We start from the raw sequence: 25,868 nt of genomic DNA on the forward strand, positions 1-25,868 counted from the left end.
GATTTAGCACCAAGACAACAAGTAAATCATTATGATTTCGATAATGGCGAGGAAGAGAGACATCACTTCCTCTGAACTCTGAAAAATGCCCAAAGGGAAAAGTTGCAGATGGGGTCCAAACTTTGAAGATGAGCCAGGAAAACCTGGCCTGGCTTCACTGAAGGCCTCAGGCAGATTGCTGGAGGCAGGAAAGCCACCATGAAGCAGATGGCAGCCAGGAAGCCCATGTAGCCGAGGGCAGGGGAGCCTTCATTGCATTGCAGGATGATTTCCCCAAACTGGGAATGGATTTCAGGATCAGGGAATGGTGGAAAATTCCCCAGCCAGACCATAGAGATGGCAGCTTGAACACTGGAGGAAGAAATGATGACAGCGTTGGCCAAGCTCTTCCCTAGCTGTCTCCTCACTCTGCTCCTGACTTTGTAGCTGGGAAGGCCAATGCCACCGTGACTGCATTGGCCAAGACAGAAGAGACAGCAACTCACAAGATGACCCTGAAGGCCAATTGTGAGAGAAGGAAAAGTTACTTTCCTTGGAGGACCAATGAAGAGGAAAGAAGTTAAGAAGGAACGGAGGGGCAGGAGGGGAAAATAGAAGAGGTTTCACATATAAGGTCTTCCTTACATTCAATGAAGATTTCTAACATAGCACTAGTAGCTGAGGACAAGAATAGGCTAAAGAAGACCAGGATGATCCCCAACATTTCTTTATTGGGCAGAAAAGTGATGACCTTGGGTATACACTGATTTCGATCCTGATTTGGATGTTGACCTTCCAGACACTTGGTGTATTTTTCTGCATCTGAAAAAGCAAGAATACAGCCTTTACTGTTGGTTGTTTTCTCTCCCTAATCCTACTCCTACTCCTACTTTTAATCCTAATCCTTGTTTGGATTAGAGCTGACACCCTCAACACAATAAAATAAAACATTGGAAAAAGGTTAAGGCAAGGATGGATTACCCTCCTTCAATCCAAGGAAGTCAGACTGATACAACCAATTTGGCAGGATTCACTTCATGGGCTGTTCCAGCAGGGAAATCACATCCTGGAATATATTTCCCCAAATATAATTGATTGATTATATGCCGTCAATCAGCGTTGACTCTTAGTCACAACATAAATTTTCTCCATGATGATCTGTCCCTAACTTACTCTTTCAGGTCTTCCAACAGCACACCCATCACCATTGTAACTGAGTCCATTCACCTTGCTGCTGGCCATCCTCTTCTTCCCTTCCCTTCCACCTTTCCCAGCACCAGAGCTTTCTCCAGAGAGCTAGGTCTTCACATAATGTGTCTGAAGTAAGATAATTTGACCCTGGTTAATACCTTCCATATTTCTCTCTTTAAAGACTTATTTCTTTTAATCGAGTCTGAGGAGGACCTGGAGGCAATGTTCTTGTCATTCTGCCCAACTACTGGGCCTGTTCTGCCAACTACGTTTAATTAGATTCTTGAGGCCACAGTTCTGGAATCATCTACAGGTAGTCCTTGACTTACGGCTACAACTGGGAGCAGAACTTCCATTGCTAAGCAATGTGGTTGTCAAGTGAGGTAAGTGCCCAATTTTATAACCTTTTTTGCTGCGGACATTAAGGAAATGATCGTGGTCATTAAGTGGATTGTGGAGTCATTAAGCAAATTCAGCTTCCCCCACTGACTTTGCTTGTTGGAAGCCCCTTGGAAGGTTGCAAATGGTGATTACATGACCCCCTGGGATGCTGCAATACATGCCAGTTGCCAGCACCTGAATTTTGATCACATGACTGTGGGGATCCTGCAATGGTTGTAAGTGTGAGGATCAGTTGTAAGTCACTTTTTTCAGTACTGTTACAGTCATTAAACGAATGGTCGTAAGTTGAGGACTACCTATATTTGATTCTTTGATCACTAAAGGTCTCTGTGTTGAAAAAGAGAATACCTTAAACAGCTGTATCATTTGACTTCCTGCCTGTCTCCACCCTCTCTGACCATCCTCTTGCAGAGAGAGAAAAGGGCTGGACTGAAGGCCTCTCCCACAATTCAAATGGCATTGTAAATGTGATTACTATCTAAGAAGAGAATTTTATCAATCTCTTCTTGAGGGAGGGTCACCAGTTATTTCTCTGTGACTTTGTGTAAGCTTTCACAGACAGAAGGGGCTTTGTATATGAGCAATGGCATGCAGAAGCCGCAAACTGGTTGAAAGATTGATAGAAGGATGAAACATAGTCACATTTTGTCCTTTGCTTTGTTTGGATGAAGATGGAAAAAATACCATGGATGTGCTGGCAAAGTGGAGAAGCACCAAGAGTCAAGTCCAAGGCCAGATCTCACAAAACTGTTGTGATCCCCACTTTGCCTACTATGAGTTCTATCAAACCAGAAGTCAGCTGTTGAATCATCATCAGTCCATTAAATAAGTCATACATCTCATTTGCCTCCACTTGTGAAACAGAATGGGATGGTTCTAGACCAAGACATTATCTTGATTTAGATCTAAGGAGATGCTTTTTGAGACAATAACCCAAATTTTAGAGCACTGTTGTGAAGTTAAAAGATTTGGAAGGAAGAAGGAGATTGGACTCACTGTAATTGTCTCAGCGGAGGAATAAGTATTAAAGGATTGCATCAACTGGCTTCCATTTGTTGTTGTTCAGTTGTTAAGTCATGTCCGACTCTTTGTGACCCCATGAACCATATTGCGCCAGGCCTTCCTGTCCTTCACTGCCTCCCTGAGTTTGCTCAGTTTCATGCTCATTGCTTCAGTGATGCTGTCTAACCATCTCATCCTGTGCCGTCCTCTTCTCCTTTTGCCTTCTCCTTTTCCCAGCATCAGGGTCTTTTCCAAAGAGTCCTCTCTTCACATTAGGTTGAAGCAGTCTCCTAGCAGTCCAGGAGACTCTTAATAGTCTTCTCCAGCACCACAGTTCAAAGGCATCAATTCTTTATGGTCCAGCTTTCACAGCCATGCATTACTACTGGAAAAACCATAGTTTTGACTATGTGGATCTTTGTCGGCAAGGTGATGTCTCTGCTTTTTAATATGCTATCTAGGCTTGCCACTTTCCTCCCAAGGAGCAAGCGTCTTTTAATTTCATGGCTGCAGTCCTTGTCTACGGTGATCTTGGAGCCCAAATAAATGAAGTCTGTTACTGCTTCCATTTTTACCCCTTTTATTTGCCAGGAATTGATGGGTCCAGATGCCATGATCTTAATTTTTTTAATGTTGAGTTTCAAGCCAGCTTTCGCACTCTCCTCTTTCACCCTCATCAAGAGGCTCTTTAGTTCTTCTTCATTTTCTGCCATAGGGATGGTATCATCTGCATATCTGAGGTTGTTGATTTTTCTCCCTGCAGTTTTAATTCCGGCTTGTGATTCTTCCAGCCTGGCATTTCTCATGATGTACTCTGCATATAGGTTAAATAAGCAGGGTGACAATATACATCCTTGTTATACTCCAAGGCCAAACTTGCCTGTTATTCTAATTACTCCTTGACTTCCTACTTTAGCATTCCAATCCCCTATGATGAAAAGGACATCTTTTTTTGGTGGTAGTTCTAGAAGGTGTTGTAGGTCTTCATAGAATCAGTCAGCTTCAGCTGCTTCGGCATCAGTGGTTGGGGCATAGACTTGGATTACTGTGATGTTGAATGGTTTGCCTTGGATACGCACTGAGATCATTCTGTCATTTTTGAGGTTGTACCCCATTACTGCCTTTCCCACTCTCTTATTGACTATGAGTGCAACTCCATTTCTTCTAAGGGTTTCTTGCCAACAATAGTAGATATAATGGTCACCTGAATTAAATTCACCCATTCCTGTCCATTTCAATTTGCTGATTCCCAAGATGTCGATGTTCAATCTTGTCATCTCATGTTTGACCACATCCAGCTTGCCTTGGTTCATAGATCTTACATTCCAGGTACCTATACAATATTGTTCTTTATAGCATCGGACCTTCTTTTCACTTCCAGATATATCCACAGCTGAACGTCCTTTCGGCTTTGGCCCAGCCGCTTCATTCTTTCTGGAGCTACTTATAATAGCCCTCTGCTCTTCCCCAGTAGCATATTGGACACCTTCCAACCTGAGGGGCTCATCTTCCAGCATCATATCTTTTAGCCTTTTAACATTGTCCATGGGGTTTTCTTGGCAAGGATACTGGAGTGGGTTGCCATTTCCTTCTCCAGTGGACCACATTTTGTCAGAAATTTCTGTCATGACTGTCCGTCTTGGGTGGCCCTGCATGGTATAGCTCATGGCTTCACTGAGTTATGCAAGCCCCTTCGCCATGACAAGGCAGTGATCCATGAAGGGGTGGCTTCCATAGAGAATTAAAAAGAAAAAGAAAAGAAAAAGGTAATGTGTGTGATGGAGCTGATACGAAGGCAAATGCTAACTTGGGGTGCTTCAGCAGAAGTGTAGTGTCCAGATCACAGGCAGTCATTGCCCTCCCCCACTGTGCCATGGTCAGACCCCATTGGGAATCCTCTATCCAGTTCTAGGTACCAGAGGTTAAAAAGGACGGTGACAAATTGAAGTGAGCTCAGAGAGGTGATGAAGGATCTGGAAACTAAGCCCTACAAGGAATGGTTAGAGGATCTGGGCAGGTTTAGCCTGGAGAAGAGATGAGTGAGGGGAGATAGGATAGAATTACACAGTAGAAGGAGTAGACTTATGTTCTGTTGACCCAGAGGGCAGGATCAGAACCAGTGGGTTAAAATTACAAAGAACTGGTTCGGGATAGACATCAGGAGAAACTTCCAGACTGTATGACCTCCTCTGGTGTGGAGGTTTTCAAACTGAGTTCTGCAGAACCCTCAGGGTCCACAAGGACTTGGATGGGATCCATGGGACTAAATGGGTTGGAGAGGGGACTGTCTGCAAGGAAGAGAGTTTTCCCTTAGACACTTGCAGAGGGAGTTGTCCCCCCCCCCCCCCAAATACTAATACACAGTGAGAAGGCCAGAGCTTCTCAGCTGACATTCAACAGAGCTTCTGGGATTTTGACTGATTGATTGATTGATTGAACACATTTTAAATTAAATGATTAAATTAAATTGATTGAATTAAATTTTAAATTGATTTAACAAAACAGGTTCTATGGCCTGAAAAAGTGTGAAACCCTAACCCTGCACTACACAGAGGGTTAGGCTAGATGACCTCTAAACTTTCCATTTCAGTTATTTGATGAATTCAGCAAGATGTATTTCCTTAAAGAAGATGGAAGGAGAGATCTTTTTATTGATCCTGGCTGGTGTGAAGGCAACTTTTAGGAATGTCTGGAGCCATCTTCTCTGCTCTGCTCACCAGGTCACAGTTAAGAGTTGCATCAGAGTTTCTCCAGGTGTTTTACCTGCACATGGATTCATCTCAAAGTCCAGGAGGTCAGCAAAGTGAGGCTTCTATTTGTAATTAACAAAATGATAGTGATTTATTTGTTGTTTTTCCATCTACTCTCTGGGGACTTTTTCAACTCTCAGCCTAAACATCAAACTAAGGAACAACACAAAGAGATTGCTTGCACAGAAAGGCCAGAAGCATAAATCCTTCCAGCGTGCTCCTGAGGCTCTGGGATGAGTTTTATGGGAGGGGAGGGGCTGCATCAGTGATCTTACCCTCACACAAGTCTTGGGTGGGTCCCATCTCTCTTAGCCAAGTGATCCAAACCTCAGTCCTGCTGGAACAGGTCTGTGGCTTCTATCGTCATTGACTGATTGACTCGATTAGAGTTTCTGATACAGCAGGACCAGGCAGCCTTCCAGGTCTAGCAAGGATGGTGCTCCTGCTTCCTACGAGATGCTGAGAGTCAAATGCCCTTTGACTTTGAAAAGGGATGAAGCAGATCCATGGAATCATTACAGGCCAAGAGACCATCTCATTGGGGGGTTCATTTCTGCAACATATGCTCCATTTAGAACCTATAGTTTCAGCTGGGGTCCTACTACTGAAGTTGCCTTGTAAGTCACTCTGAGAAGGTTATAAGCACAACAATTCTGTACTGATTCCTAAAGGGGTTGTCCCCTTTCTCTGGGACTTTCTATAAATTTCTGTCCTAATTTGACTCCAAAGAGTCCAGGGATACAGCAGTTGAAAAAACAGAGACCATGACTTCTCGCATCTGGAGAGTATGGCAGGGTTTCTGCTGGATTGTTCTACTGAACTCCAGCCTTGGGCAGAAATGAGCTCTCCCTCTATGCAAGTCTTCAGGCAGAGAGCAGATGCCCATCTGTCGATCGGCTGTTACTGTCATTTCTCATTTTAGATCTTGCCTTGAGAATGGGATCATTTGGATCAGTACATTTCACCTTCTAGGTCTCACATTTCGCACTACTGCGAATGTGTGAGGCACTGCATTTTTCAGTAAAGGAGGAGCAGGTCCTCTCAAAAACTATTCATGGTATTCAAGCTTTCAAACAGTGGTTCTTGATCTTTCATGTCTTGAGTTCCAGTAAGTCTCTGACAAAGAATCTGGGTTCCAACAAGATAGACTGAAAAAGGACATGCATGCATTTGAACGTAGTCTGTCATTATCAATTAAATTTTTAAAGTTTAAATTGTACAGTTGACATTAATGCGATTACTGTAAAATAGTCAGTGATGCTAACTGGGACTGAAGCCATGTTGGCCACAGACTTTGCCTAAGCCCAACCTAATCCAGCCCAACTCAGCATCAGAGAAATATACTGGCCCTTTAGAAGAATCAGACCTGAAATGGGCCATTGAGGGCATGAATCCAACTCCCTGGTCATTTCAGGAATGTGATTTAAAGCATTCACCACTCATGACAGCCTAACCTCTGCTTGAGCAAATGCAGGGAAAGGATCCCATTGCTTTTCTGAGTGATTGGTGGGGGGACTACAAAGTGCTTTGAATTTTGATCTCCAAAAGGTGCTTCAGGAAATGGAAGATAGCGAATGTAGCATCTGTCTACTAGCCTCTCAATAAATGTCTCTCTTTCCTGAACCTTCTTGCAGAGCTCTGAAACTCACAGAGACCGCTATTCTACAATCTCTTTACAGGGATCCTCTGCATGGAGTAAATTTTGGGTGATCCTAGTCCTCTGCTTGATCTGGAGAGGAGCTCTGAGAAGTTAATCCATTCACCAGCTCCCCTTTCCACTGTGGCCATCAGCTCCACTGTCTGCAAAGCAGTCTTCAGTCACCATTGGTTCCTTGGAAGTGGTCAGTAAATCCTGAGATTATCAATTCCTTTTTGTCCATTTTCAGCAAAAAGTCCATAAAGGGTTTCCAGTATTATATAAAGGTAATTATTGTTCTTTCCCTAATCAGACAAGTCAATCTGGCCATTTCAGCAAGTTCTCCTTATTCCAGGCTGTGGCCAGGGCCTCTGCTGGACCATGCAGCAAGGCCTCAGGAACAACCCCCAGCTCCCTTTGGAACCCTTGCAGGTCCATCAGTTGCCAGGGGCAGAGCGTTCAAATAGGTCCTGCCTTCCTGTGGAGGGGGGTATCATAGGAGAATCTCACGGCCACCAGGGAGTGGTCTGACCATGACAGAGGGGATAGTATGAAATCCCCCACCAGATCATGCTGCCACTGCCCCAAGAAAACCATGGATATGTCAAGCAGAGTAGAGGTGTGAGTACATTCCACACCAAAAAATATACACTAGCGTTAGAGAGATTTAAAGAATGCAATGTCTTTATCTTGTTCTCCAAATAAATCCAGCCAGAAGTTATAAAACATATCTGGTTGTTTATTGAGAAAAATAAAACTACATAAAATACAAGTTTCATGCAAAACATAGAAAAATCACTTCTTCTCATTTATGTGGCACCCAAGACTAAAAAAAACTTATCCAATACACAAGTTCAACTTAAACGTCTCTAGCCAACAATTCTCAGAGAAGAGGTACACTACTTGGTTATTAGTTACAACTACATAACGTATAAAATGATTACATGACAACTAAAACCCTACTAGCACTGAAGCATATAATCACCCACAATTTATTGGAACTATGTACCTCCCCTTAGGTAACTAGCATGAAGACACCAATAGGTGGCAGTAAATAGCAATATATGTGCAAACTAGAAGGCCAATACAGGTGGCATGATTTCTGTAGCCATAACAATTTGTTTGAAGATAAGCGATTTGCTCTTCTTCCCATGAGAACATCCTAACACCCCTCTCAAATTGTTTCTGTAACATTGAAGATATTTAATGATTCTTCCTTGTTACTTCTTAAGTTTCTACATCATTTACTCCTAAGCTTAGAGGTTGAATGTACTATTTTTATATTCGGTTAAAATCCAAATATATTAGAAGTGAGCACCATCAGTCTTTTTCTCCTTTAAATTAAACTTCAGAGCGCTTCCTTTTCTTCAGATGTTGGGTCAAAGTCTACAGCCCATCCCTCAATCATGGGTATCATTCCACCCAGTTGCACTCATGCCTACCCCATCATATTGCCTCCCTGAATTAAGATTGCTACTTCTTCCTCTTCATATCAATAAGGAAACAAGAAGTAAATGGGGTAATACAATTGAATTTGGGACAATGGTACATCTTCTGTTTTTCCAGGCATAAAATCATGCATGTCTGGTACCTCCTGTCCTTCTTGATTGCCATCCGCGAGATCAACCAGAGTCCCCTGATCTTACCCAACGTCACTCTGGGCTACAACGTCCACGACAATCATTTCAATGCAGAGATGAACACAGAAGCCTTGCTGGACCTGCTTTCTGCTGGGGAGGCAAATGTTCCAAACTACAAATGCGGAAGACAGAAAAATCTGTTGGCTGTTCTTGAAGGGACCGAATCCAACCTCTCCCGACATATTGCAACCATGCTCAGCACCTACAAAATCCCACAGGTTAGCAGGGAAAGGTGTGGATTATGGTCAGTTTCTGCCCTGGAATCTCCAAGGCTATTCCAAAAATATGCAAGAGATGTTTAATGTTGTAGTAGAGATGTAAAACTGGTTGATCAAGAGTGCAATCACTAATTTTATAGCGGTTTCCTCTCTAAGATGAAAACCTCTCTTTCATTGTTCCTCCACATGGAAATAAAATTGGCCTGGGGTGCGGACGGAATATCTCAAGCATGGGGATGGCTAGCCCTATAGAGGCCTCCTGTCTTCAGCCTCAGATTTTTCATCTTCTTGGGCTCTTGTTCTCCTTTTTACTAATGCTTTTAACTGATGTTTTATGTGTTCATATATATTTCTGTTTTTAATGTTTGTTGTGAGTCGCCGAGAGTTCCCCCATCAGGGGGAGATGGGTGGGTGAGAAATTTAATCAATAAAATAAATAAATAAATAAATTCCTGGACCAGTCTTGACTGGGCTTTTGTAGAAAACAGGAGAGGAGAAAAGAGGATGAGGATTTCTGTACCTTTCCTTCTAAGCATCTTGGTCCTGGTTGAGACTTGGAGGGGAGACCATCAGGCTGTAGGATAGACTGGGAGGTTAAAAAAATAAATAAGTAAATCCCACAGCAAGGCATTGGCAACCCACTTCCATACACCTGATGAGAAAGCTGTAGGGGTGTGTCTATGAAGTCACCAGACGCTGATCCCAGTGATGCTTTGGCTACTGAGATAGAGAAGGGCACTGCTGCCAGTCTGCATGTCTGGCTAATGTAGTCAATATCTGAGATCCTTTCCCTCAGAACTGTCATCCAAAGGCTGATTGGCATGATGGCAAAATCTTTGGCTTACCTATGTTGCTTCGAAGAACTGAGCAAGTCCCCATTTTTAGTGTGTTTGTTGGTGCTGCAATCATATTACAATTTGGAATTACTTAATATTCGGAATGAATAATATATGAATTGGATTTCACGGGTCATTACCAATTCCTTCCATTTTCTCCAGATTTCTTATGCTTTTGTTTCTGATGATCTGAATGATAAAACCCAGTTCCCTTTTTTCTACCGGATGCTCCCAAAAGAAGGAATTCAATACACAGCAATGGTTAAAATGATCCAGTATTTCAGATGGACCTCAGTGGCTCTTGTTGCTCCAGAAACTGATAACGGAGAAAGGTTCTTCAAAACTTTAACACCTTTACTCACCCAAAATGGCATTTGTGCTGTTTTCTCACAAAGCATATCTGGGCACAATATGAATTTATACAGTTTGGACGCTGATTTATACCTCAGATGGAAACAAGTCAATGTATTTATTTACTATGCAGAGCCCACTTTGCATACTTTCTATTTCTATGGAATGGCATTCATTGACCATATGTTTCAGCTCTTGATAAAACCTACTGTAGGAAAAATCTGGATTGTAACAGCCATGGGGGATCTCACTTTTAATTTGCAGTTTCAAGATTTCCAACGTGTTCACAGCATTTTCACCTTCTCCATTCAGACAAAGAAATGGATAAAACGTGATGTTGTTTTCCACTTCTTCCCTTCAATCTTTGAGTTTGGCAGCAAAGTTTTTTTGTGTTCATTTCAAAAGCATCCCTTTTCTGTTAAAGGCTGGTGGAGATGCGAAGAGGATGAAGAAATGGAAAGTCTACGAGAGCAGGAGGTTGAAGCCACCCTTTCTCTCGACAGCCACCATGTTTACAACTCCATCTGGGCTGTGGCACGAGCCCTGAATGCTGCCCGTGTCTCCAGATCCAAGAGGAGGATGCTGAAGGAAGCTGGAAAGATCTTGGGACTGGATGGGCTACAACCTTGGCAGGTATCTCCTTTTCCATCAAAGAATCTCAGCTGAACACACCCATTACTTTTAAAATTACTTAAGCAGGAGGAATTGAGCAAATGGAGAGGGGAAGCCAGATTGTTCTGAGGAGATCATCTCAAACACACCCCTTCAAACAAATGACCCTATCATACTGACATTAACTATCATGTTTGTATGGTAGATAAAGAGAGGGAGGAGAAGACTAGGATAATAAAGGTCAATTGGAAAATGTTATCATCTGGATCCTTCTATATCTTGGTCCCATTTGTTCCACCCTCATCTAGCTATTGTTTTTGCAGGCGATGTGGTAACACCTGCCACATCTGGTGAGACCCCTTTGTCTCTGGAGAACGGCGTTTTCCCTGCTCCTTCTCTGCAGGAAGATACCATCCTTCCATCCTCCTAACCAATCATTGCCAATTAGGCAGCCTTGTAAATTGAATAAATGCATAACCCGTTTCTAACTGTGCATTTGCTTGTTTCTGCTGTGACGTCTCCCTCCCTCTGTCATTCTCCCCCCATCCTCACTACCACAATGGATTGGGGGAGATGGGCGGCATACAAATTTGAAAATAAAAAATAAATAAATAAATAAAAAAAATGGATGGTGCTGGGACCCTGTCCAAAGCATCTCCATTCTTTAGGGGCTACCAGCAATATGTCCTTTCTACTGCTTATTTCTTTAACTTTTAAACTAATAGTAAGTTGAGTGATTTAAATTCAGACTGGGGTTGCTACAACAAAGAATACTTGTGTGTGAGGAGCAAAATGGCCTCAATGAAGTGGCCATAGTAGGGTTTCCTAAAGAGATGTTTATAGCTCTGTGTTCACAGAGACATTTGAAGAAAGGATGAAGTTTGTGGCTCAAGCTGCTTCTTAAATTGAGAGTAATGTGGTCAGGCTCCTGCCATCCATCCCAAACTAGGCCAAAGATTCCCAGAAATTCAACACAGAATGTCTATCATATTTAATGTCATTTCACAACTGAACCCATTCCCAGCAGTTCATATCCTCGTCCCTCAAGGCAGCATCTCCAGGTTGAGTTCCAAGGACTTTACCTCCCACCTTTTCCATGGAAAACCAATTTATGTTTCCCACATTCCCTCTTAAGGGGCAGTTGATTACGGACATTCCTGTATTCTTACTCTGGGGAACTCCTTCTACCAATGTACCAAGCACAAGTGAAGTCCCTCTCTTCTGGAAGAGAACTGGAGATGAAAATGCAGATACACATAGGTGTAGGTCTACATTTAGATTTAGAGATCAAATTAGTATTCAATTTAGAGATAAATATATGACAGTGATAATGTATCCATCTAAAGGCTTCAACGGCCAAATATTCGAACACAGAGAAAAACGTATTCATGACTTATATTTGGGCTCTTCAAACATGAATGAGTTTCATAGCCATTCAAGTAGAGACCCACAATCAATGAGAACTGAAGAGATGACTGCAGCTGGCCCTTCACGTCTGTGCTTAGAAGCTTTGGAGGGTCAGGCCTAAGGAGGACGGGGATGGGACACCACCAGAAAGTCCTAGGGCTGTAAGCTAGGCTGAGAAACTGAAAAAACACTGTACAAGAAAAACAGGGCAGCTGATACCCATGTTCCTCCTTGGCCTGGAGACTTTAGCTATTCAGTGAATCAGAAGACCCTGGCTCAAGAATGGCACAAGGGAGACTCATTCTTATTGCGTTAAAGGCTGCAAGATGTTTGTTGTTGATGTTCTTCCCTTTCTAGCTCCATCCTTTCCTGCAAACCCCCCAGTTTTACAACCATTCCGTGGATGGGGTGTATTTGGACAAGAACAGAGAGCTGGCAGCTGACTTGGAGATTGTCAACTGGTTATGGTTTCCCAACAAGTCTGTTGTCAGGGTGAAATTTGGGAGTTTTGCAAGACAGAAGTCCCAGGAACCCAAGTTTGTCATCGACCAGGATGCTGCTATCTGGCCCCAAATGTCTAACAAGGTGGGGAAAACCATTTCATTGCTATTTGTCCTCTTCAGCATTGTCATTGATCAACACATTCTCTGTGGAGCTTCTTTGAAGTCTCTGAAGCCCTTCAAGGGTTCAGGAGAGTTGCAGAGAACCTCTCCTCACCTTTGTGGCTTACATGTCCACTGCTACGCCTGATTAAGGGAGTCTGGATTCCCAATTCAAACAATGCCATTTTGCTTTTATTTTTATAATGCTTTCCATGTTTTATAGATGTGGACTAAAACTCATGATGAACAGTAGACAAATATGTAAAAAATTGAGGGAGCAGACTCACCGGAAGACAGAGTTTATTTATTTGTTTCTTTTTTATATATGCAATTTTCAGCTGCCATAATCATGTGCGTCACGGTGGTTTACAAAACTGAAACACACATAATACAATAACCAATTCCTAAAATGCTAGGCTGGCTCTTACAAAGGACTCCTGGAAGAGCTCCATTTGACCATTTCTCTCAAAGGCCAACAGAGTCAAGGCAAATCTAATCTCTCATTGCAGACTATTCCACAGTCTGGAGGTGAAAAAGAAGGAACATCTCTTCCTAGACTCAGATGCTTTGATCTCACAGAAGGGAGATTCCAGGATAAACAGCTGCTTCCGTTACATGTGTCAGACTCACCGGCCCGGCACAGTGAATGCTGCTGCTCAGTTGCACCGGCCCTAGTCAGTTTCACCGCCTCAGGCGCAGGCAGCAGAAAAGAGGAAGTCAGGCGAACCCCAAGTTAATTGCCGGCAGGTGGTGGCGATTAACTCAGGGCAGAAGTGGATACTTTGTAACAAAGCCAGCTTCCCTCGAGTGCCCCAGGCAACGCAGACCGCAGTGGCTCGGAAGCACAGCGATCAGCAAGCAATCAAGGATTCCCGGCTTAGCCCGCAGAAGAAAAGCCCACTGAACTCAACAACCCTACAGACAAAGGACAGAAATCAGAGAGACAAAGAAACACGGCTTAATCTGCCATTTGGGTGAGGGGGAAATACCCTGGGCAATTCAGTAACCGAGGCAACGAGGAGAAGGGCGGGAAAGAGGGGGTAAATCTGGGTCAGGGAGGGAACCGTATAAAACCGCTCTGTATAACCATGCCAAATCAATCCTGGCTTTGTTTGTATTACCTGCATTACACCCGAGTAAAGTTCGTTAGCTGAACCTGTGTTTCGCGAGAGTTTCATTCGATGCTGAATGTGTTAACTCTTACAAGATGGACCTAGTCTACTTTTTCTTTCCTTTGATGACAACCCTAATGTACTCTCCTTTATGTTCCCCTTTTTCTGCTCAGAGTCTGCCTCCCCCCAGGTGTGTGGAAAGGTGTCAGTCTGGATTTTTCAAGGTGGGTCAGGAAGGGGAGCCCATTTGCTGCTATGACTGTGTTTTCTGTGCGGAGGGGACCTTCTCCTCTCAGGAAGGTGTGTGACTCCAAAGTGAGGTAGCCTTTCAATAAGAAGGCTGACACTTATCCCTCTGTGAAGATCTCACCTTGATTGGCTAATTTCTGAAACATATTTAAAAATAGACAGACTAGGAAGTCAAGGTATGAAAGATGAACTGCTAACTCATTCGCATGCATCCCCCACCAGGGTTAAAAAGAAGAAAAGTGCCCTCAGAGTTTCATAAAGTTGGTCACAGTCCCTAAAATTGCACCTTCTTTCATTTTGTCTGTTTCTTACCCCATGCAGCGTCTTTGCTGGTGGCATAGAATAGACTAGATTAGGGGCTGAACCTGGTAAATGTTACTTTTCTTCTCTTCAGATGCAGATCATTGCACCAAATGTCCAGAAGACCAGCATCCAAATAAGGAGCGAGATAAATGTGTCCCTAAGGAAATAAGCTTTCTGGCCTACAATGAATATCTGGGGACCATCTTGGCTTCCCTTGCATTTTTCTTGTCCTTACCTACTGTATTTGTACTAGCAATCTTTGTGAAACACAGAAAAACTCCTATCGTCAAAGCCAACAACCGGAGCCTCTCTTACATCCTCCTCGTCTCTCTCCTGCTTTCCGTCTCGACCACCTTCCTCTTCATTGGCCAGCCAAGGAGAGCCAATTGCCTTCTCCGGCAGACAGCCTTCAGCATCGTCTTCTCGATTGCTGTCTCTTCTGTCTTGGCCAAAACAGTCACGGTGGTCCTTGCCTTTCTGGCCACAAAGCCAGGGAACAAAGTGAGGAGGTGGCTGGGGAGGAGTCTGGCCAACTCCATCATCCTTTATTCTTCCAGTATCCAGGTGGTCATCTGCAGCATCTGGCTGGTGGTCTCTCCGCCATTTCCTGATTCTGACATGCACACCCAACCAGGAGAGATCATCCTGCAGTGCAATGAAGGGTCTCTGGCCATGTTTTATATTGCTCTTGGCTACATGGGCTTCCTGGCTACCATCTGCTTCATGGTGGCTTTCCTGGCCAGGAACCTCCCTGGGGCCTTCAATGAAGCCAAGCTGATCACCTTCAGCATGCTGGTCTTCTGCAGTGTCTGGGTGTCCTTTGTACCCTCCTACCTGAGCACCAAAGGGAAGTACATGGTGGCTGTGCAGATCTTCTCCATTTTGGCCTCCAGTGCTGGCCTGCTGGGCTTCATCTTTTTCCCTAAGTGCTACATTATTTTACTAAGACCAGATCTAAATACCAAGGAGCAGCTAGTTGTGAAAGCATCAATCAAGATCTGATTACTTCTGCAATCTTTTTCTCAGAGTCATAATTTTGTGTATGTGTCTCCCATCTCTAAAAAGATTTGTAATACACTAGGCTTCCTAGGGTCAACCTCTAAATACCTCTGGTTGGCCTTGCCATGGTTCTGACATGGTTCCACTGCTCCCACCTATCCTGCTGAAAGCAAACTGGCCATACTGCCCCCTCCTCCCAGCCCCTTGCAGCCACTCCCTAAGTGGTTTCAATGAGTTAAGCCAATATTACAAGCATGGAGTAATTCCCAGGCTGCACAACTTGAAAAGGTGCTTTTAGAAGGTGTCCACCTCTCTCCAACTCTTCACCCTCTCCAAAGTGGGGTCTCCCCGGACAGGAAGTCCTGGGAAATGAAGGAGAGGAAATTTTGCTTTGGCAAATCTGTAGAGGTCCAAGTAGGAAATTTCATTTTGTCTGTCTTCTTATCCAGTAAAGTGAATCCTTAAGCAAACCCTTAAGCAGACAGGAGATGGCCCTCCCATTGTTTCTGTAGGATATTGTCAAGAGGGATATTTTTGGCAGCGGAACACAGTCACTCTTGGGTCATGCAATGGCTTGGAGCTGATCTTGTTTTGCAGGAGCAAAGAATGGCAGAAGGAAGTGAAGGAAAGGGTTTGCAGCAGCGGCGGGGGGGGGGGGCAGAAAGAGAGGCAGGGGGAATGGGGAAGTAAAGGGTTTGCTGCAGTAGAGGCAAGGGGGAGGAGGGAAAGTTTCCAGCTTTGTTTTATTATTTTTCCTTCACACCCTACAACCCAGAGTGCACAGGTATAATTAGGTATCATCAGCATATTGATCGTACACACACCAAATCCTTATTTTTATGTCTATTTATATATCAAATTTAGACACTACCCATCTCACAGGGAAGTGACTCTGGGCGGTTTACAATAAAAACAACAAATAAATATTAGTTAAAATACAATTAAAATAGTATAAAAACACAATAAAACCAAATACATACATAAATAATATCTTCCAAGATCCTGGTGATGAAAAAGATATTAACATATGGGAGCAACTTCAAGGTGCTAGCCACCCCCAGGGTTGGTTGCCCCTTTTCTCACCCCATGCCAGTTGGCATCGTCAGCTTTTGACCGCTTTCTGGAAGGTCAAGAGAGTAGGGCCCTGCCTCACCTCTAAGGGAACGGTATTGATAGGGCGGGAGCCACAACAGAGAAGGCTCTCCTTCTGGGCCCCACCAGTCAACTTTCCTTTATCGATGGGGTCTGCAGCGTATCCTCTCTGCTTGACCAGGTGGGACAGGTCGATACAAGTGGGGTGAGACGGGTAACCTGGTCCCATGCCATGTAGGGCTTTAAAGGTGATAACCAACACCTTGTATTGGAAGCGGCAGCAAACTGCGACCCAATGAAGCTCGCGCAGGAAACATGTGATGTGTGCCATCTTTGGGGTACCCAAAATTGCCCACATGGCTGCATTTTGAATCAGCTGTAGCTTCTGGATACTTTTCCAGGGAAGTCCATGTAGAGTGCATTGCAATGGTCTATACAGGAGATGTCTAGAGCATGAGTGACTGACTGGAGGCACTCCTGATCCTGGAAAGGGTGTAACTGGGGCATGATACGGAGTTGAGCAAAGGCCCTCCTGGCCAGGACTGCCACCTGCTCTTCAAGAGGAGTCATTAATCGAGGAGGACCCGCAGATTACTCGCTGGGTCTGTCTGGGGTAGCGCCGCCCCACCCGAGAATGGAAGATGGTAAACTTCCAGATACAGAGGAACCCGCAACCCACGGCCACTCCACCTTACGAGGGTTCAGCTGAACCCTCTTGTTCCCCATCCAGACCCCCACAGACCCCATGCACTGCAAAAGGGTAGTCACTTAGAAAGCTTTCCAGTGGATCCATGTAGATCTTAAAAAGCAGGTGAGCCAGGACCAACCCATGAGCAATGTGAAAATCAGGCTCCACTGGGGTGACCTCTTATCCCCTATCTAAGAAGAGGAGGAGGAGGAGGAGGAGGAGGAGGAGGAGAAGCCAACCCTGTGAGACAATGCCTCCTCTCCCCAGCCACTGTGGGAAGTCCACTAAGGTACAATGGTTGATGATATCAAAAAGCTACAAAGAGGACTAAAAGGGACAGTGAGAGACATCAAAGCTGTAAGGTTTGCCCCGTTCGACAGAGAAACTCCCGTCACACGTGTGGTTCACAAAAGAGGTTTACTCATGCATAACGTAGCAGTCACAAGCAAAGCCAGGACTGGCTTGGTACAATTGCATCACTCGTTATATTCCCCCCTTCCCGCGCTTTTTTTGCCCCGCGATCGCGTTACCGCTGCGGATTATCGGCCCCCCAATAAACCCTCTTAACTGTCCATGATGGCAGGTTCGGTCAGGGTCCATTGTCCTTGATTGACAGTCCCCCCCCTGGCTTTGGTTGGTCCCCCCCCCTTACATGCAAGCCCGAGGGTTCTGCGTTGCGCGGCGATATTGTTTCGCTGCCTGCGGCCCCGTTCATTGTTGGCTCACGCCATTATCAGTGTATAGTTAAAACTTCCGCTGCAGTTTTCCTGTTTGGCTGGGCACAGGTGGCCCATTAATTAGCGGCGCTTTCAGTTCCTCTTTTCCTCGCTAGCTGCCGCCGGTGGAGTTTGCGTGGTCTGGCTGCGAGCTTCCCCGAAGCCCTGTGCTGAACGAACCTGACATACCGCCCCCCTGAAAACAAATCCCCCCCGACTTTATTTCGGTTTCCCGGGGTATTTGTTGTAAAAGTCCCGCACTAGGTCCGGCGCTCTTATGTGGCTTTTGCTTACCCATTCGATGTGGGACTTGGGAAAATGTTTCCATTGCAGTAGGAGCTGGACCTGCCACTTGTGCCTCCTGGCATCCAGTATCTGGTAGATCTCGAAATGCTGCTCCCCACCGACCATGATGGGTGGTGGCAACCCCTCTGCCTTGTGCAAGGCGTTCCCCGGCTAGTGCAGCTTTAGCAGGCTGCAATGGAACACCGGGTGGATCTTCCCGAAGCTTTTCGGGAGCTTCAGCCTGACGGTTACTGGACTGATGACCTCTGCAATGGGAACGGCCCCACAAACCTCGGGCTGAGTTTTTTCGATGTCTGGTGCGTCTTTAGGTTTTTGGTTGACAAATACACCTGGTCCCCCACTTTCCACTGCCCCTCGGGGAGTCTCTTGTGGTCCGCGTGTTTTTTGTAATCGGCTTTGGCTCTTTGCAATGCCGCGTGCACCGTTCGCCGGGTGGCGTCGATTTGGGCGAACCAGGCGTCCAGGGAGTTGATTTGGGATTCCGGCTGAGGCAACTCCGGCATGGGGACGAAGTCTCTCCCAGTGGCTACTTTGAATGGAGAAAAGCCGGTACTCTTGTGGACGGCGTTATTGTATGCTATTTCCGCGAATGGCAGTAGCTCCGCCCAATCGTCCTGTTGGTGGGCCACGTAGCAGCGCAGGTACTGTTCGAACCCCCCATTCAGGCGTTCCCTGGCTCTGTCCGTCTGCGGATGCGCCGCGGAGGAAAGGGCTTGCTTCGTCCCCACCCGCTTCAGGAACTCCCTCCAGAACTGTGCGATGAAGTTGCCACCCCGATCGCTGACGACCCATCGGGGCGCGCCGTGCAGCCGGTAAATATGTTGCACGAACAGCCTCGCCAACCTCTCTGCCGTGGAAACTCGCCAGCACGCTACAAAGTGCGCTTGTTTGGAGAATAAGTCCGTAACCACCCAAATGGCGGTCTTCCCCTTACTCTCCGGGAGCTCTACTATGAAGTCCATGGCGATCTCTTGCCATGGGCCGTCGGGCTCCGCTACCGACTGGAGTAACCCCCTAGGCTTGCCTTTGGCCCCTTTCGCCGTTGCGCACACCGGGCAACCCCCCGAGTGTGCCTCCACGTCCTTCCGGAGCGTTGGCCACCAGAACTGCCGCCGAATTAAGTGGAGCGTCTTCACGAAGCCGTAATGCCCCGCGTTCTGGATGTTGTGGGCTCTTTCCATGACCTCCCGTTGGCACCCCTCGGGCACATACAACTTCCCTTCGTGCCACCACAAACCCTCTTGGCTGGTTAGCGCTTCTCGGTTTTGCTTGAGCCAAGCGTCGCGCTCTGCCCCCTCCGAAAACCCTTGCTTTACCTCAGGCGCCGCGTCCCGTCGCTCCCCCTTGGTCTGGCTCCGGGTCACTGCCTTTGCAGCCAGCCTGCTGGCAGGGATGATGGAGTCCACGATCTCCTCTCGTAGGCTGGCGTGCTGGGGCATGCGAGACAACCCGTCTGCTAGGAAGTTGCGCTTCCCGGGGATGTGTTTTAGGGTGAACCTGAACCTCCCGAAGTATTGGGACCAACGCGCCTGTTTGGGGGATAGCTTACGCGGGGACTTCAGGGCTTCGAGGTTCTTGTGGTCCGTCCACACCTCGAATGGTTAAGCTGCCCCCTCCAATAGATGCCTCCACGTTGCTAGCGCCCATTTGACGGTGTACGCCTCTTTCTCCCACACCATCCACCTTCTCTCTGTCTCTGTGAATTTGCGGGAGGCGTAGGTGCATGGGTGGATGGCCCCTTCCAGGCTGGGCTGGAGCAGGACCGCCCCCGTTGCCACGTCTGACGCATCTACTTGGATGATAAACCGCCGATCTGGGTCGGGATGGCGCAGGATCGGCTCCGCTGTGAACCGCCGTTTTAGCTCCTCAAATGCCCCCTGGCATTCTGCAGTCCACGCAAGTGTCATGCTGGGCTTGGGGGGTTTTCCAGTGCCCTTGGTTTTTAGCAAGTCTTTTAGGGGAAGGGCGATTTGGGCGAAGTTCGGGATAAACTATCTGTAGAAGTTCGCAAACCCCAAGAAGCTTTGAAGTTGCCTCCGGGTTCGTGGCGCTTCCCAGCCCAGAACATCCTTTACTTTCGCCGGGTCCATCTCAATTCCCTGACTGGATATCCGGTAGCCGAGGTAGTCCAGCTGCTCCTGATGAAACTCGCATTTTGATAGCTTCGCGTACAGCTGCCCCTTCAGCAGTCTCTGGAGCACCGTGCGCACCAGGCTGACGTGCTCCGCCAGGGTTTCGGTGTAGATGAGGTGTTGTCCAGGTAGACCAGGACGCCCCGGTAGAGTAGGTCGTGAAGCACCTTGTTTATTAGCTGCATAAACACCCCCAGGGCCCCTTTTAATCCGAACGGCATCACAGAAAACTGGTAGCTTCCAAGCGGCGTGTTGAATGCCGTTTTCCACTCATCTTTAGCGCAGATCCTGACCCTAAAGTAAGCTTTGCGCAAGTCCAGTTTTGTGAACACCCTCCCCTTAGATAGGTGCAACATTAAGTCCTTCATCAGGGGGAGGGGGTATTTGTACTCGGTGCTGATTGCGTTCAGCCCCCGGTAGTCCACGCACATCCGGAGCGAGCCATCCTTCTTCTCCCGGAATAGTACCGGGGCCACTAATGGTGACTTCGCGGGTTGGATGAATCCCCGTGCTAGGTTCTTGTCTTTGAACTCCCGCAGAGCCCCCATCTCCCTCATTGACAGGGAGTACATTTTCGGTTTGGGCAGCGTTGCCCCTGGCTCTAACTCGATGGCGCAATCAATGGGTCGGTGTGGAGGGAGCTGGTCGGACTCCTTCTCCCCGAACGCCGCCGCCAGGTCTCGATATTGCCTCAGGATTCTGCCGCTCATCGTAGGTTCCCCGGACTCTGTCTCTCGTTTTGCAGTTGTTCCGCCAGTCGCCGCTGCCTCCCTACGCCTCGGGATCGTTGCGAGTCTCCGGGGTTCCGGCGCTGCTGTTGCTGCTGTTGCCGCCCGGGTCTTGGGCTCCGCCTGCTCTCGCCTCGCCTCCCTGTGCCTCGGATCCTCCACTTGCCCGTCTGTGGTTGCGGTCGCGCCCGTTGCCACGGCCTGGTCCCCTCTGCTCTCGCACTCCGCTGGCCTGTCAACCCCGAATCACACTGCCTCCGCCGTCCAGTCGACCCGTGGGTTCCGTCGCCGCAGCCACGCCAAGCCGAACACCACCGCGTAGTCGGCCTCCGCGACCACCACAAATCTTAGTTCTTCCCGGTGGATCCCGATCGTCATCTGGACCGGCTTGGTGTAATACTGAGCTGGCCCCCCCCTGCCAGCGTGCCGTCTAGCTGGCTGAATGCAATGGGCTCCCGGAGGCGCCTCAGCTGTAGTCTGAGTCCCGAGACCACAGCTGGGTGCATCAAGTAGTGGGTGCAGCCTGAATCCAGCAGCGCCCGCAGCTGTGCCTCCCCTCCGGATCTCACCCCCCGGATGTGTATCCTCACCCGGAACGGAGGGCAGTCCTCATCCCCGATTGGGTCCGCGCGCCTTGGTTCCCCTGCTCGCACTGGGACGCCATTCAGTGCGAGCGCGCCTCATTTCCCGCCGGCTCCGAGTCCTCTCTGGAGGATGCCATCTCCGGGGTCGACCACCCCCTCCGTCCTCTTTCGGTCACCGCCCCACTGCACTTTTCCGTGGTTGGTGGCCGGCCCTTTTCCCGGTAGGACGCGGGGGCTTGACTTCGGGCCGTGGTGAGGCTCCTTCCCGCTCTGTCGGGCACTGCGCCACTCGGTGGCCTCTGCCTCCGCATCGGAAGCACAGGTTCGGGGTTCTCGTCACCTCTCGCCCCCCAGTGGACTGCCGCCGACTGCTCCGCCTTTCCTCTGGGGGTCTCTCCCTCGGCCGGTCCCTCGTCTGGTCCCGTCGCCTCGCGCTTTGTTGAATCTGCCGCCACCCCGATTCTGCCGTTCCGGCCAGCCAGATCCAATCTTTCACTGTGGACGGGTCATCCCGTCCCAGTGCCCGCTCCAGGATCTCCGGATTGAGCCCCCTCTTAAAATACTTCACCCTCAGGGACTCCGGCCAGTCCGTGAGCTTCTCTACCAACCTCCGGAACTCCAGGGCGTACTCCGATACCGATTTGTCCCGCTGTCTGAACTGCAGGATGTCGTCCTCAGCCCGCTTGGCGCTCAATGTGTCCTCGAATCTGTCCCGGAGCGCCTGCATGAAGTCCGGGAAACTCCGCAGTTCCGCCGCCTTGGCGTCGTATATTCCGATCACCCAGCTAGCCGCTTGGCCGTCTAACAGGTCGGCCACGTAGGATACTCTATCCTCGTCCCTAGCAAATAGGTGACCACCCCTCTGCATAAAACCCCTGACGTGCGTCATAAAGTGCGGCAGCTGTTCAGCATCCCCTGAGAACTTCCCGGTGATGCCTCGAAGTCTCAGGGTGTCCGCCGCCCGTCAGTCCACCGACCGGGGCATCGTGGGCGGTGCCGGCTGGGGTACCGGACTGCCACCCCTGTTGCTCGTGCCATCGCTCACCGCCAATGGTCCCGCTCTCTGTAGCAAGGTCTGGAGCATTGCCTCCATGGCGTCTAGACGCCGCTCGACCCTCTCCTCTAGTCGGGCGAGCTTCTCGTCCCACTCGCGGTTCTGGGGCCCCGAACCCCGGGTCATCGTGATGCCTGAGCTGTCTGGCCCTTGGTTCACGCACATCGACCACCGCTCTGTTGGAGGGTCCCCGGCCCTGGCCCCTGTCCCGTCGCTCCCGGGTGGCTCTGACCATCCCTCCTCGAGTCCGGGTTCCTCGTGCTCCAGCTGACCCACGGATTCCTCGTTGCTGGTCATGCCTGTATTAGAAAGGGAAACGCTCCTTGGTGGTACCGGGTACCGCTAACGGTGAGTCCTGGCTTTATGTAAGGTTTGCCCCGTTCGACAGAGAAACTCCCGTGACACGTGTGGCTCACAAAAGAGGTTTACTCATGTGTAACGTAGCAGTCACAAGCAAAGCCAGGACTGGCTTGGTACAATTGCATCACTCGTTATATTCCCCCCTTCCCACGCTTTTTTCCGCCCCGCGATCGCGTTACCGCTGCGGATTATCGGCCCCCCAATAATCCCTCTTGATTGTCCATGATGGCAGGTTCGGTCAGGGTCCATTGTCCTTGATTGACAGTCCCCTCCAGCTTGGGTTGGTCCCCCCCCCATTACGTGCAAGCCCGAGGGTTCTGTGCTGCGCGGCGATCTTGTTTCGCTGCCTGCGGCCCCGTTCATTGTTGGTTCGCGCCGTTATCAGTGTAGAGTTAAAACGTCCGCTGCGGTTTTCCTGTTTGGCTGGGCGCAGGTGGCCCATTAATTAGCGGCGCTTTTAGTTCCTCTTTTCCTCGCTAGCTACCGCCGGTGGAGTTCGCGTGGTCTGGCTGCGAGCTTCCCCGAAGCCCCGTGCTGACCAAACCTGACAGCAGATACACAAAGGGAGAAATCACAGATGGTCTCCCAACTTTGAAGATGAGCCAATGATGGGATGGGAGAAGTTGGCCCCAAACCTCTGCAAGAGAATATCCTTATACAATCCAGCATCAGGAAAGATTTTTGTAAGGGTGTGAACCGGCCCACCTAAGTATGAATGAAGTGGGTCTTGATTTGTCATGGACTTGGGCTCTGTTTGTCAAGTTGGCCAAGGATCTGCAGAGATGGGTGGTTGCTCATTTGTTGAATGCAGACACATATTTATTTCTTTATTTCTTGTTTCCATTTTAGACACTGGGTGGAGAATAACAGTAAATACATCATAAAACGCATGACTGCAAAAACAACACACACATAATTAACAGCCAAGGAAAACAAATCAGAACCAACACCAACAAATTGATATAGCCACTGCATGCCTCTGTTACACATCTGGATACCCAAGCCCAATGATAAAACCAGGTCTTGAAGGCCTTGAGAAAAGCCGGTGGGCTCAGGGCCAATCTAATCTCTGGGGATGATGTTCCAAAGGGTGGTGCCACAAGAGAAAAACCTCTCTTTCTGGGCCCTCCAGATGACATTCCCTAATAGATGGGACCCAAATCAGCCCTTCCTTGCCAGACTTAATGGGACATATTCAGGGAGAGGCGGTCCCTCGAATAACCTGGCCCCATGTCATGAAGGACCAGATGAGTCATTACTAGCATCTTGAACTGCATCTGGAAGCAGACTGGCAACCAGTGCACCTGATCAGATGTGCAATGCATGCTGATGGAGGAAGGCACATAACTGCCTGCACCGTTGCGTTCTGCACCAGCTGTAGTTTCTGGATGCTTTTCAAGGGTAGCCCCAGGTAAAGCACATTGCAGTAGTGCATTTGAGAGGTGGCCAAAGCATGATTTACTGTGAGCAGGGCTTTTGGCGCATGAGAGTTGGCGTATGACATAAAGTTGCACAAAGGCCTTCCTGGCAACACTGCCACCTGTTCCTGAAACAGGAGGGAGCCCAGGAGGACCTCCATATTGCACCCAAGTTATATTTGGAATAGTACAACCACATCTAGAACAAGAAATGGAAACTCCTCAGAACCAGGCGGCCCAAATATCTAAAGCCACTCAGTCTAGTTAGGGTTGAGCAGTGGTCTCTGTTTCCCATCCAACCACCCATAACTTCCCAACCCAAGACAAGACCTCCATGGCATCACTTGGACAGCCAGGGGTGGAAATGAAAGCTGAGTGTCATCAGTGTACTGATGGTACCTCACTCCATTCCACCGGATATCCTCACGCAATGGTTTCATGTAGATGTTAAACAGGATCGGAGAGAGAACATATCTATTTTAACCTTAATCAAATACATCCATTTTACATTCCAAGTTATCACTTTCTCTAAAAAATAATGCAAAATAAATCTCTCCCCTTACCTGATCTGTTGTCTATAAACAAGTCTTTAAAGCCTTGTCATTCAGTCCTAGCAAAACAAAACATTCCATTAAGAGCTACCAGAAGCCACAACACATACTGTATATTTTAACCCTGATCAAATAAATCCACTTTATATTCCTTCTATTAAAAGCTTGATTTTAATCCCTTCAAACAATGTCCCACAAGCTGATTTCTTATCATTTTCTCTTTATCTCCTCTCAGAAATTCCTTGACTAGTTTAACACATCTCTTTCCTTAAACCAAGATATCAAAGCTATCCAAGTCACTCTTCTGATGTATTATTTTTTTGTCCCTTGTAATTGTTAAGACCTCAGCCGGTTTCATTTGTAAATCCAATGTGGCATGCATTTCTTCCCACATCAGTCATGTGTTCATTCTTAAGTCCCTAAGTCCTAGTAAAAAAAGCTCTGGTTTCAACTGAAAATTAAGTTTTAAAATTCTTTTCATCATCATATATGTCTGTATCCAATATTTTTTTTGCTTTTTTGCAAGTCCACCATGCTTGCCAAAATATCCCTTCATGCTTTGCACATTTCTATTAACAGTCAGAAGGACCTTTATACACCTTAGATGGTCTCTCTGATGACAAATACTGAAGGTACATCATTTTATAGAAATTCTCTTTTAAATTATAAGAGAGTGTGACAGTCTAATGAAGTTCATGCAATCCATCTGAATGTACAGATGCATGGAAATGGAACAGTATTCTAGGTTGGAGTAAAATAACAATGTGCCAAAGATCAGGAAACCATCAAAGCGTGATTGATGGATGAAAGTGCCAAGAGTCAGGACATGAACTTCCTTGATGAAGAACTGTCCAAGGATAGCCAGACCCTTCTCCAAAGTGTCTTCTAAGTCCTAACAATATTCCTACCAGTCTCTCCCCTGAGATACAGAGTGCCTCAACTTTCTTCAC

The 25,868-nt window shown here is 47.5% G+C and overlaps 1 protein-coding gene across 1 annotated transcript; it reads left to right on the forward strand.

Moving 5' to 3' along the window:
* The first annotated feature begins 8,536 nt into the window (after nt 1-8,536).
* On the forward strand, nt 8,537-15,292 carry LOC148214019 (vomeronasal type-2 receptor 26-like). The gene is made up of 6 exons (XM_088128861.1): nt 8,537-8,818; nt 9,817-10,048; nt 10,430-10,638; nt 12,382-12,609; nt 13,912-14,038; nt 14,382-15,292. The coding sequence occupies exons 1-6, from the start codon at nt 8,537-8,539 to the stop codon at nt 15,290-15,292; spliced, it is 1,989 nt and encodes a 662-aa protein (XP_087984987.1).
* Nucleotides 15,293-25,868: the final 10,576 nt, after the last annotated feature.

The sequence above is a fragment of the Python bivittatus genome, unplaced genomic scaffold (genome assembly GCF_059951505.1).
Source record: "Python bivittatus isolate LINGU-HERP-01145 unplaced genomic scaffold, Pbiv_v1 ctg000820_np1212, whole genome shotgun sequence".
NCBI classification, from domain to species: domain Eukaryota; kingdom Metazoa; phylum Chordata; class Lepidosauria; order Squamata; family Pythonidae; genus Python; species Python bivittatus.

Coding starts and splice junctions, on each gene's coding strand:
- LOC148214019 (XM_088128861.1), top strand. CDS start 8,537: ATGCATGTCTGGTACCTCCTGTCCTTCTTGATTGCCATCCGCGAGATC. Junction 8,819..9,816: donor GCACCTACAAAATCCCACAG/GTTAGCAGGGAA, acceptor CATTTTCTCCAG/ATTTCTTATGCTTTTGTTTC. Junction 14,039..14,381: donor GACCTTCTCCTCTCAGGAAG/GTGTGTGACTCC, acceptor TCTTCTCTTCAG/ATGCAGATCATTGCACCAAA.